The sequence below is a fragment of the Haliotis asinina genome, chromosome 2 (genome assembly GCF_037392515.1).
Source record: "Haliotis asinina isolate JCU_RB_2024 chromosome 2, JCU_Hal_asi_v2, whole genome shotgun sequence".
Classification (NCBI taxonomy): domain Eukaryota; kingdom Metazoa; phylum Mollusca; class Gastropoda; order Lepetellida; family Haliotidae; genus Haliotis; species Haliotis asinina.
The window spans coordinates 45,391,142-45,404,945 of record NC_090281.1 but is presented as its reverse complement, the minus strand read 5'-3'; the positions used below and the strand labels follow the sequence as shown (position 1 = coordinate 45,404,945).

The following is a 13,804-nucleotide window of genomic DNA, read 5'->3' as shown; positions in this document are numbered from 1 at the left end:
TTTGTTTTAATTACCTTTCAGTACAAACTTAGTTCTCTGCTATGAATAAATAGTAAAACTACAATGGCGGCCTTCTTGCCAGCCATTTTGAATTCTGGGTAATATGAAACAATTCAATGTAACATTCTGTCACTCTAGAAGTAAACAGGAAACAAAAACAACTGATTCTAGTTACAAGAATAATGTCAACATTCATTCAATAAATAAATCACCCCCACACAGTTCAATGAAAAGTCGGAGAATCGCTAAAATCCCCTGTCTCAAAGAAGGAACTGTAACACATTATATTACCACGATATGACCATACAACATTACTTGTTTTGTGCCATAGCCGCCTCTCTAGAAGAGACAAGTGTCAAAATACATAAAAAGTATGGATGTAAATGGCCACATTCGGTGTTAATGTTTATGTAAATTTAGCTGCCAAGATGGCGGCCAAAAGCAAATATATGACTGTCAAAAATATTCTACATCCTTTCGCAGAACACAAAAGTCAAAATGAAAGTGATCAGATTGATAGCAGTAAAACAATCCATGGTTAACTTTGAGATGTTGTCGGGTAGCAAACCAAATGTCACGAAAATGCTCACAGACGCCCACCACATGGCCTGTGAAAAAGATGATATCACTATATGAGAGCATTACGGGCCTTTTCATGAGCCCAAGACATCATACTAACTGAAATAGTGTAAAAACTCAGTACTGGGGAGGCTACGAAATCCTATTTCTAGACCCGTTTTGCAAATTCTCCTCCTGGGCTGTATTACCATAATATTAACCTCTCTACAATAAGAGATATTATGATGATATATTTCCAGGATATTTTGGGGGGAACATGTTCGTTCTCTGGCAACGATAACACTTTCTACATGTGATCAGACCACTGCAAAAGAAATGTAACACAACACGCTTCGTCAATCCAGGCTACTTTTATTTTAAGGAGAAAATACAGGTTAAACAGGCGATGGTTCTGGCTCTGGCTCTGACCCTCAGTCTCGCTCGAGACGTTTTTTGCTGCATGCTGCTGGAGAGGTTGTTGGTTGTGCCTCGGTCGTCTGCCCTGCCATCGTCTGCCGCCTCTCTCTCTGCTCAGAAAAACCTTTTTATGAGCAGACGTTTGCGTCCTACTTTGAGCCCACTATCCCAGTTCGTGACCCTATCGTCACTTTTTCTGTCAGGCACCAGAGTAGGATGTCTTACCGACATCTTTAAGTTGTTTGTCACACCTGGTTGTCGACACTTGGTCCATAGCCTTATGCTGAAGAATCTGGTCGTGATCCTTCACCTACTGTTCCAAGCTTTTTAACTGTCCCAGTGTCCCACAGTTTAGTACATGAACTACTTCTTTAGACCGATGGTCATCTATCAAGACTGTCCATCGTCAGCAAAAGCATACACAAACTTGGTAGCCTCAGTAACCAGTCCAAGCATACGTGACTGACTCTCTTCAGGTAGCTTGACCCTCGTTACAGTTTTTTCAACAGAAATCAGGCTCTCAACACACTGTGACAGTCACAAAGCACAGACTGAATGTACAAGAACTCTTCAAAACATAGAACTCCTAGAAAATTCGGTTGTGAATAACGCACATTGTTTTCTTAAAACGGTCAAGTATGTTTTGTGAAAAATACTGTTTGGTCATTAAGGAATAAACAATATTCATCATGCGATGTTTCAACAAGGACATTAGCTATGTGCAAAGACAGTTTAAAGAAAGCACACTTTCAAATATTCACGCCAAATTCTCAGTCTCTCATTAGCAAATACGATAAACACATCCTGTCCGTTCTGAACTCTCAGTGAAAACAACATCAGTCATTGAATATTTTAAGCGAACTGTGGCAAAATATATCCTTGGGAATGTTGTATTTGGATACATTGTTGCGTTTTGTTACTGGTATTTTCGTTACAGTGTCATATGATGTTGAGGGAGGTTTAATGACAATGTTTTACACTCAACGTGGAAATCAATACTGACACGTGTTGACATTTGCGTGATATATTGATCAGAAAGTATTAATACACTCGGATGTTAACACGTTCCATTCATGTTATTACGTTTGTTCTCCGAGACCTGGGATCAACATAAATCTGAATGCGTTGAAAATCTGCTTCAGAAAACTGTAGCAATGGAATTGTCCACGTACGCCGTCGCTGTCTGTCTCACGGTGCCCGGGTTGTTAATTGTGTCCGGAAATCCTGACAGTTGCTCTATCAGCAGTTTGATGGAGACCGGCTACAGACTGAAAAACGTCAGTTACAACTTTGAAGTTAAATCCAGCATTTTCAGCTGTGCCGCCACCTGCGTCATGACATCCATTTGTGTTTCATTTGATTTCGACCAAAGAAGAAAAATGTGTTTCCTTAATTTTAAAGATTCTTCAAATGCTGCCCACAAACCAGAATCTGGATTTCTACACAGTGACATCACCAACTGGTCGAAGGTAGGATGTTTTCGGTAACATCCTGTACTGTAGCTGCTGACATAATGTGTTGTTTTCGGTAACATCCTGTTACTATCTGTAGCTGCTGACATGGGTTGTTGTTCTCGGTAACATCTTGTTACCGTAGCTGCTGACATAGATTGTTGCTTTCGGTAACACCCTGTTACTGTGGCTGCTGACATAGATTGTTGTTTTCGGTAACATGTTGTTACTGTATCTGCTGACATAGATTGTTGTTCTCGGTAACATCCTGTTACTGTTACTGCTGGCATAGATTGCTGTTTTCGGTAACACCCTGTTACTGTAGCTGCTAACATGGATTGTTATTTTCGGTAACGTCTTCTTACTGCCTGTAGCTGCTGACATAGATTGTTGTTTTCGGTAACATCCTGTTACTGTGGCTGCCGACATAGATTGTTGTTTTCGGTAACATCCCGTTACTGTGGCTGCTGACATAGATTGTTGCTTTCGGTAACATCCCGTTACTGTGGCTGTTGACATAGATTGTTGTTTTCGGTAACATCCCGTTACTGTGGCTGCTGACATAGATTGTTGTTTTCGGTAACATCCTGTTACTGTGGCTGCCGACATAGATTGTTGTTTTCGGTAACATCCTGTTACTGTGGCTGCTGACATAGATTGTTGCTTTCGGTAACATCCCGTTACTGTGGCTGTTGACATGTTGTTCCTGTAGCTGCTGACATAGATTGTTGTTTTCAGTAACATGTTGTTACTGTAGCTGCTGACATAGATTGTTGTTTTCGGTGACATCCTGTTACTGTAGCTGCTGACATAGATTGCTGTCTTCGGTAACATCCTGTTACTGTAGCTGCTAACATGGATTGTTGTTTTCGGAAACGTCTTCTTACTCTCTGTAGCTGCTGACATAGATTGTTATTTTCGGTAACACCCTGTTACTGTAGCTGCTGACATAGATTGTTGTTTTTAGAAGCATGTTGTTACTGTAGATGCTGACATAGATTGTTGTTTTCGGTGACATCCTGTTACTGTGGCTGCTGACATAGATTGTTGTTTTTCGGCTACAGTAACGCCCTGTTACTGTGGCTGTTGACATAGATTGCTGTTATTTCGGTAACACCCTGTTACTGTAGTTGCTGACAGAGGTTGTTGTTTTCGGTAACACCCTGTTACTGTAGCTGCGGTAACGTCTTCTTACTGCCTGTAGCTGCTGACATAGATTGTTGTTCTCGGTAACATCCTGTTACTGTGGCTGCCGACAAAGATTGTTGTTTTCGGTAACATCCTGTTACTGTGGCTGCTGACATAGATTGTTGCTTTCGGTAACATCCCGTTACTGTGGCTGCTGACATAGATTGTTGTTTTTGGTAACATCCCGTTACTGTGGCTGCTGACATAGATTGTTGTTTTCGGTAACATCCCGTTACTGTGGCTGCTGACATAGATTGTTGTTTTCGGTAACATCCTGTTACTGTGGCTGCCGACATAGATTGTTGTTTTCGGTAACATCCTGTTACTGTGGCTGCTGACATAGATTGTTGCTTTCGGTAACATCCCGTTACTGTGGCTGTTGACATGTTGTTCCTGTAGCTGCTGACATAGATTGTTGGTTTTAGTAGCATGTTGTTACTGTAGCTGCTGACATAGATTGTTGTTTTTAGTAACATGTTGTTACTGTAGCTGCTGACATAGATTGTTGTTTTCGGTGACATCCTGTTACTGTAGCTGCTGACATAGATTGCTGTCTTCGGTAACATCCTGTTACTGTAGCTGCTAACATGGATTGTTGTTTTCGGAAACGTCTTCTTACTCTCTGTAGCTGCTGACATAGATTGTTATTTTCGGTAACACCCTGTTACTGTAGCTGCTGACATAGATTGTTGTTTTCGGTAGCACACTGTTACTGTGGCTGCTGACATAGATTGTTGTTTTCGGTAACATCTTGTTACTGTGGCTGCTGACATAGATTGCTGTTTTTGGTAACATGTTGTTTTTGTAGCTACTGACATAGATTGTTGTTTTAGTAACATGTTGTTACTGTAGATGCTGACATAGATTGTTGTTTTCGGTGACATCCTGTTACTGTGGCTGTTGACACAGATTGCTGTTATTTCGGTAACACCCTGTTACTGTGGCTGCTGACATAGATTGTTGTTTTCTGTAACACCCTGTTACTGTAGCTGCGGTAACGTCTTCTTACTGCCTGTAGCTGCTGACATAGATTGTTGTTTTCGGTAACATCCTGTTGCTGTGGCTGCTGACATAGATTGTTGTTTTCGGTAACATCCCGTTACTGTGGCTGCTGACATAGATTGTTGTTTTCGGTAACATCCCGTTACTGTGGCTGCTGACATAGATTGTTGTTTTTTTGGTAACACACTGTTAGTGTAGCTGCTAACATAGATTGTTATTTTCGGTAACATCTTGTTACTGTGGCTGCTGACATAGATTGCTGTTTTTGGTAACATGTTGTTACTGTAGCTACTGACATAGATTGTTGTTTTAGTAACATGTTGTTACTGTAGCTGCTGACATAGATTGTTGTTTTTAGAAGCATGTTGTTACTGTAGATGCTGACATAGATTGTTGTTTTCGGTGACATCCTGTTACTGTAGCTGCTGACATAGATTGTTGTTTTCGGTAACATCCTGTTCCTGTAGCTGCTGACATGGATTGTTGTTTTCGGTAACATCCTGTTCCTGTAGCTGCTGACATAGATTGTTGTTTTCGGTAACATCCTGTTACTGTGGCTGCTGACATAGATTGTTGTTTTCGGTAACATCCTGTTACTGTAGCTGCTGACATAGATTGTTGTTTTCGGTAACATCCTGTTACTCTGGCTGCTGACATAGATTGCTGTTTTCGGTAACATCCTGTTACTGTGGCTGCCGACATAGATTGTTGTTTTTGGTAGCATCCTGTTACTGTGGCTGCTGACATATATTTAGTTGCACTGCGGATTGAGCTTTCTAAATGGTTTTCGCCCATACTCGGGGGTGAAACATGAAAAAGAAGCTATTTAGTGTCAAATGTTGTTATTTTTAATATTTCCACAACGAAGCTTTCTTCAAATACATTTCAAGTTGTTAATATCTTTGACTCGGCCTCTACGTCTTATCATGGACAACCTTAATGGAATGAGTCATGTAATAAGGAATACCCCTTTAACTTCAAAAATTAAGTCGGCTGTTTTGACTTTCGTTCTAACGTCATTGGCGTATGCCATTTTCGAAACGTGACTGTCCTCGATCCGTGTCAGTGCTTTGCATAGTTCCGAAAGTAGTTATGTATGACAACCTGGCTGTTGTCAATTTGGGTGAGTGAGTTTAGTTCTACGCCGCACACAGCGATATTCCAGCTATATGGCGGCGGTCTGTAAATAATCGAGTCTGAACCAGACAATCCAGTGATCAGCAACATGAGCATCGATCTGCGCAATTGGGAACCGATGACATGTGTCAACCAAGTCAGCGAACCAGACCACCCGATCCCGTTAGTCGCCTCTTACGACAAGCGTAGTCACCTTTTATGGCAAGCTTAGGCTGCTGAAGGCCTATTCTGCCCCGGGACCTTCACGGGTCTGCCAACTTGGAAACTATCAGACATCGATGACGAAGAAGCAGTGATTGTGTGATTTGACTCACATGTTAAATGTACTACGTTTTGCAGCTGCCCTCCTTGCAAAATTGCCGAATAATGATCATGTTTTCTTAGCGCCCGGTGAATCAAGGCTACACGATGACAATTTTTAGAGAAGTTCACTATCATATAACTTTCCATAAGAAACATTCAAGCTCAGTTACAATACACAGCCCTAAACATACACAAACAATATCTAACATATAAATTAGAAATCCTAATAAAAATCCATCCCAATCTAACTGGCATAATTGTTTCCGCTTAGAATCATAAATATGGGAAATTCGTCAGATAATGGTTCGGCGAAACACCAATTTTATGCCACGCATATTCCATCATGTCCCGTTGCATCGTTCAAAACATATACTATCCCCAAAAAGAAAGGAATAGGCGATTTGTAGTTTTACAAAATCTATTAATTACATATTGTGTTGAAACAATTGTCACAATATGTACCAAAAGTGTTGATAACGTGATTTTACACAGTTGCACAAGCAACAAATCGGTTTTATCTCAAAATAATGATATTGATGTGATTTCTTACGAGGCTTAGAAAGGCACACGCTCGGTCATAAAAATTTTTTGTAATGTTACAGATGGTAGGTCGATCAAAAAAGGATCTCTTATTCGATTCCGCAGGGTTCAGATTCGACAGTCAGTCAAGACATTTCCACTATCACTTCAAATTTCCTCCATATCCGATCCAAACCCATCAAAAAATTTGCCGAGGTCAAACGTAACAGTTTCAGACGACATGTTTGTTTACCTTTGTAAGGGTTAATGAGTGCAAAGTATTCCTGCGCGCTTTGAATCGGCTCTGAGAAGAGGTTATTGAATTTTTTTCACTATTAATTTGTCAGTAACAGCCAATCAAAAACGAACTTAATGTCATGGTAGGATATGTATTAATGAACGTTTATATTCTTAAGAATAACCTCCTTACTGATGCAACACAAAATGTGTTGACTGTTCAAACAAAGCAGAGGATAACCGCATTCAACTTTCTCTTCCCACTGGACATCCTTTGTCTTCGTGCAATAATAATGTCCACCTCAGAAACGCAAGGAAACATCTGAAAGATTGCATAATTGTATGAGACTTTTGGTTATGATGGTTGGAAAATACTGAACACACTACAAACAGTTGTGAAGCTTTGATTCACTCATAGCGACGAACAGGCGAGGCGAAGCGGCGACTTACGGAATCGGGTGGTTAGACTCGCTGACTTGGTTGACACATGTCATAGTATCCCAGTTGCGTATATCGGTGTTAATGGTGTCAATAACTACTGTCTGTTTCAGACTCGAATATCTACAGACCGCCGTCATATTGATGGCTATATTACGGCGTTAAGCAACAAACAAACAAACAAACAAAACACCAAGAGTAATAACTCGGTACACTTGTTTGACCATAACGATAAACATATACTAACAGAAAAAGAAACGCAACTCTGGCGTTTTGACAAGTTGTAAAATAATGACATAAACACAAACGCTTCTTTCATGAGATTATATTTTTTTTCGAAAACTGCGTTTCCTTTGCTGTTCAGTATATGTTGTTGGAGACCTATATTCTCAACCGGATCAGTATGGGACCATCACTTGTTCGATAAGAATGGCATGCAAACTCTTTAGCGACCTTTCTGGATAATGTAGAGGCACTCAGGTATTACGCAATGAAGTTTCTTACTTTGTGAACACATCCTTCAGTAAACACATGAACACATCCATTTCATAGTTAATTTATTTTGACCATGTATTGACAAGTTTTGAGTGGGTGATTCAATTGCTAAATATATGTAATAAATACACTACCTCAGGATCTTTAGCGTGTGTGAGTGAGTGTTTCCTACCCATATGGAAAATTGAACTCAGCAATATCCCTCCCCATGTCATTTTGCCCCTTGTGCCTAAAGAAATTCAATATGTTTTGAGAAGATGCTTTTAGAAACGCTCGCTACCTGGGTTAACTATATCATTCGTGATCGTTTGTTGTTGATAAATATGGCATACATTCTGTAGGATGTAAGACTGACACTTGTCCCTGTGGCAACCAAGGGTTTTAATGACGACTAACAAGACAGAGCGGTTAGGTTCGTTAACAAGACTGTCATCGTTTCCCAAATGTTCATGCTGTCAATCACCAGATTTTCTTGTCCAGGCTTTTTTGTTTGCAGGGTTCCGTCAAGCAGATGGAATATTGCTGAAGAGGCTTTAAACAACAAACAAACCTTAAAAAAGAATATCACTCAGAATTGCACCTTTACGTTGTGATGAAACCCCCAGTGACCAATACTGAATAATATATGCCAGTATATACTTTACAGAATATATCCGGATTATGTTCAGAGGAATCGTGCAGTTCAACCGACATGTGCACCACCTACAGAAACGGACAAGCAGAATGTCGTAAGTATGATGTATCTATTCATCTTCAATCAATGTATTTTGTCATGTCTTGCAGAACAAAAACACACTTCACATGCATGGGCTTGCCCGGTGCAAAATTGATTTAAGCTGAGAGGGAAATCAATGTAAGAGGCAATATACACTTATCTTCTCAAATGGATCATATGGATTTGAATAACCCCTGGTACTTTTCAACGCATGTAAAACACTTAACCATTACAGAACCTCTGCTAATCAGGGATGTTGAAAACGACATCAGAACAACGTATGCATTTTTTCGCCTGCGCAAAGCATGGGACGACGCCCGGGTCTATTGTCAAGAACAAGGAGGGCATCTGGCCATCATCAAGAATGCCATCCAGAATAACTTCCTTGAAGAAGTTTCTTTGGCTTTCGGTAAGAACACTACCGACAAATGTGAGAAACAAGAGCCGTGTAAGCTGTTTCAGAAGTATGTCTCGATAGAATTCTGGGTCGAAAGCAATCACCAGACACAAATATCGTGGGACAAATGATCTGTTTTTTTGACTCAATGATTTGGTCAATAGGAAATGGTTGGTGCCTTGAGTGTCATGTTTGTTTTTTAAAGGTTTAAGTTCATACATTTTCGACAACACTTTGGCCTACATTACACACATTGGGGTATGTGCACTCACTTTAACTTCCTTTAGCAGCCAAAACAGATCCATTGCGACTTGCCTGAAATGGATAACTGACACCTCGAGGCGAACCGGTTCCAAACAGAATAATTGTCAGTACATGTTTGCCAGAACAATACATGGAATGTAACCATTTGTTCCGCTCTTTGAAAACCATCGCACTCTGTGTTGTTGGTGTTTGCCAAACTTGTTTCAGTCACAAGTTGTGCGTATACTTTTACGCTACACATTAGCGTCATGATGTATAGGTCTGAGTTCTACTACCTATTGGACATTCCTACATGACTCTCTACGGGACATAATTCTATCGGGATGGCTAGAAATAAGGTTCGGCTCGTAGAGGGCGTGAGATTTAATGCAACATTGCATGAACAAAAAATAAATTGTTTGTTAGCTGCCCGGAGAGCTGATAGTCAGTATTATTTACAGAAATGCATTATTTATTTTTTAGAGAACTGTGATCTGAAATATTGCCTATAACACCGCATCCAGCAATACCCAAGTGTTACGTTGGCGATCTGTAAATAGCCGAGTCTGGGTCAGAAAATCCAGTGATCATCATCACGACCATCCATCTATTGGGATACAATTACGTGTTAACCAATTCAGTGAATGCATTTAACCAATCCCGGCTTAATCTAGCAAAATTACTAGTGTCTGTACTTTACTGTTTAGACTGATGAAAACAGGTACAGCACGAACAGTATTTTCTAAAACGGCATATATATGATCGATAGCTCTCTAAATCTTGTACAATCTTCTTTGATTGTTTGCAATGGAATCGCTGGTTTCTATGTATTGAAGCCGTCGATTGCTCAACTTGCATACAACGTCGTGTTACACAAGCACAGAGTTTGTCATATCGACCTGGAAATTGAATTATCGATGTCACCTCTTCCATTGTTACCACAATCACCTTCAACCGTGATGTGGGAATTTACAGACGTCCAAATATAGTTAATGAAGTTAAATAGTTAGCAACTCACAATGATTAGTGCAATATCTATAGCAACATCACGAGGCTGCACCGAAGCAATACTCATTATGACTGTTACCCTTACTATACTGGACAAAATACAGTAGGCATATTTGTATTTTTATGACTCAGAATTTATCAGTTTATCAATGAGTAAATACATCATTATTCATAATTTCAAAATTTACAAATATCCCTCATTACTTTTGTGAAATAGCATGACGTGAATGGCACCGTACCCGACGACGCCTATCAAGGAAACGCGATGTCATTCGGTATTCATTATATGAAGATGAGACCCGTGAAGATCCGGGCTAGAATTGGTCCTCAACAACCCATGTTTGTCGTAAGAGGCGAATAACCAGATCGTGATCAGGCTCGCTAACTTGCTTGACACATCATCCTGACCCAGTTGCGTAGATCGATACTCGTGTTGTTGATCACTGGATTGTGTGATCCAGAGTCGAGTAGTTACAGTCCTTCACCATATAGCTGGAAAGTTAGTGCGGCATAATAGAAGAATCAACAAAACGACACGCAAGGTCACCAAGTCATTTGATCTATCATTTGTCCCATAATATATGGTTCTTTTTTCTTCCTAAAATATCCACAAGTGAAGCTTCAACACCAAACAAATGAAAAAGTAAAATAGCATATGATGATTCTAATGTCCAAGAACAGCTCCAAGTGATCCATGCCCCAGTCATGCATACGCCAATGGATGTGAATGAGTAAGGAGAAGTACGTTTACTTTTGATAAGGATAGAAATATTAGTTATTATGGTGCTGATATCCAGGCACATTGCCTGCTCAAGGCGCTCCTACATTACTAACCCCGGCCATAGGATATCATCGTACTTCCTGATACTTTTTCAACTCCCCTGGGAGTATGCAATCATGCTGTCTGTTAGGTGCGATGAAGTAATCATTCACATTGCAAGTTATACTGAGCTATGGTTCTGGGTTACGATCCACAAAGCGTTGTTACGTTGCCACCTATCGTAACTCTATACTTTAACCCCGGATAACCAGTCTCGTAATGAGTGACTCAAAAGGATTTATCTATAATACGGTACATTTTGAAATTATTGACTGCAGTTGTACTTAATGGTGGCAATGATATTTCCCTCGGGACTTCTCTCGGCAAACCTCTTCATCGGTGGTCTGTATAATAAGACTGAAGGCCGGTACAAATGGTTGGATGGGTCGCCTGTTGTGTACACGTCCTGGGCACCTGATGAACCGGATGAAAAAGAAGGGCGCTGCCTAACGATGTTGCATCCATCCCTGTGGAAGGACAAACTATGCACGTCGGAACGTTTCTTCATATGCCAGTTTTATTTATTTACTTAATCGTCCAATGGTCGCCACGTTACGATATGGCTGAAATATTGCCGATGTGACTTAAAATCTAAACTCATTCCTCTCTCTCTCTCTCTCTCTCTCTCACACACACACACACACACACACGCGCGCGCGCGCGCGCACACACACACACACACACACACACACACACACCCATGCGCGCGCGCGTCTGTGTATTAGCATGTAATCCTTATGATTTCATTATCACGGTTAACAGACTCCCAATTCTCAATAGCATGCCAAAAATAGCAAGGTGAGCCTGGTACATACCAACCATCTTGCAAAAACTATATCTACGATTTAGACGATTAACGACGATATAAAGCCGTGTAATGTTTCAGCACAGCCTAAGAATACGTTAATAACGAGCTGAAAATGATTAATCTTGTACACATCCAAATTCTTTCGAGTGAACGGACATTTCAATGAAGAGAAGCACATTTTATGTATATACTTACTCCGTTGTTGCTGTAGTTACAAGTCCCTTATTGCCACCTTTCGGTGTAGATGCTAACACTAAATGAGGCAATATCAAAAATGTATGCTTGTCTTCGTTGCATGAACACCTGAAAGCCAGCTGAATATAAAAATTAATGGTTCCTCATGTCAGATTATTCAGTTCGTACTGTCTGAGCTTCCAAAGGGATGCGCCCACGTACGTTTCTTTGTTCCTCAGGAAATGAAGCAAGACCTGAGGCTCCTTTCACGAACTCCCATTCTGTAACATTGCACTAAGGTTGCCTTAGGGTTGCCTTAGTGACTTACGATCACCTTAGTGCTTTGTGAAAGGCCCGAGAAGTCACAGTGGAGAAGGGAGAGGTTACAGTGTATGTAAACGATGAGTGCAGATGAGCGTTCTTGCCCAAATTCCTTTATTTGCACAAGATCTTACGCCGTTGAGCAACTCTTTAGATATAGTACAGTGAAAACGAAATACACCTGAAGATCTTGTGCAGATAAAGGAGTGTTGACAAGAAGAAATATCTTTCACTCATCTTTTATACATTTATTGCTTATACACCTGCAGAAAAAACGCATGTTTATAATATAGATGAATCGTGATCAGGTGTAAATATAAAATATTTCTGGATATATGTAGGATGTAACATTCCTTTCCTTCCTCCCATGTAGTTCTCCATCACAAATCATACAGAGATTGCGTATGACTAAGATTCAGGATTATAAGGAAATGCTACCCTATTAGCCTTGATGCTGTTAATTTCTGTTCACATTTATTGCTGAATCTGTTTCAGGGGGGTCCGAGAAGGATGTAAAATATATACTAGAAAGTAAAAAGTGTGCAGTACATTTTTCATACGATATTACCCAAGACCCAGGCTTTCCTTGCGACAACACATACAACAAAACTAAAATAAACGTTCCCCTCCTTCCACAATGTACTTATCTTCACCTGACGTTGTGATGAGTGGACGTCGACTTCTTGGTCTGTCCATGGTGACCCCAGTCTCTCTGTAGCGCTGAATAAGTCTTACAACCGTCTGAAGGTGCTGGCAAAAGCATTGTATGTCGACCCCATCTGCACAATCCCAATGGCTATTTCTCTCATTTCAGTTGATAATCGTGGCACATTTCTCTTCCTTGTGTGTTATACCATGTATTCTAGTCTTTCTTTACACCTGTAGAATCATCATACAAGTGCAACTGATGCAAATGCTTGAATATTTCTACGTTTTGACGATTGATATTGATTTCTGTAAGTTGAAAATGGAAAAATATTACTTTGCAACAAATTACTTTGTCAACAAACATAATTTTAGACATTCTCGCAGTGTTTTACGAATTTTCACTAGCGTAAATGAAAATGTATTAAAACACTGAAGTCATTGGAATGCTTCTTTTTTCAATTTTGCACAGTCTGCAACGGTTGTTGTTTGGTTTAATGGTTGCAAAATGGTGACTTTAAACTTTCAGTCATTGTCTGAAAGAAGAATTTTATTTCACCTTTTCTTTTGGACATCTAAATCATATTTATTGGTTTATTTGGGCATGGCTGAAAACAGAACAGTTAGTATATCTCTTCTGAAAAGTTGCATGTCACCTAAATATGAATGCGAGTGTTGTATTTTCTCGTGGTGTTCATAAAGTTGGGTTATTAAAGGTCACATGCAACCAAAAAATCAAACATAATTAAGACACATAAATCGCTTATTCATGACATATAAAAAAATGTTTTAAAAATCAAATAAACAAAATTATAAGCGTACAATCGCGATTCAAAAGTGCAATATTTTGTACTTCCCCTGAAACGAAGCCCTCGGGAGACCGAACCCAGTCATAGCGGGTGGATGTGCACACAAGTGTAACGACGGC

General features: G+C 40.0%; 1 protein-coding gene across 1 annotated transcript; it reads left to right on the top strand.

The window, feature by feature from the left end:
- The first annotated feature begins 2,129 nt into the window (after positions 1–2,129).
- LOC137271833 (collectin-10-like) lies at positions 2,130–11,461 on the top strand. Its single transcript, XM_067804229.1, has 4 exons — positions 2,130–2,444; positions 8,392–8,473; positions 8,696–8,873; positions 11,248–11,461. Exons 1-4 carry the CDS (start codon positions 2,130–2,132, stop codon positions 11,459–11,461), a joined length of 789 nt encoding a protein of 262 aa, XP_067660330.1.
- Positions 11,462–13,804: the final 2,343 nt, after the last annotated feature.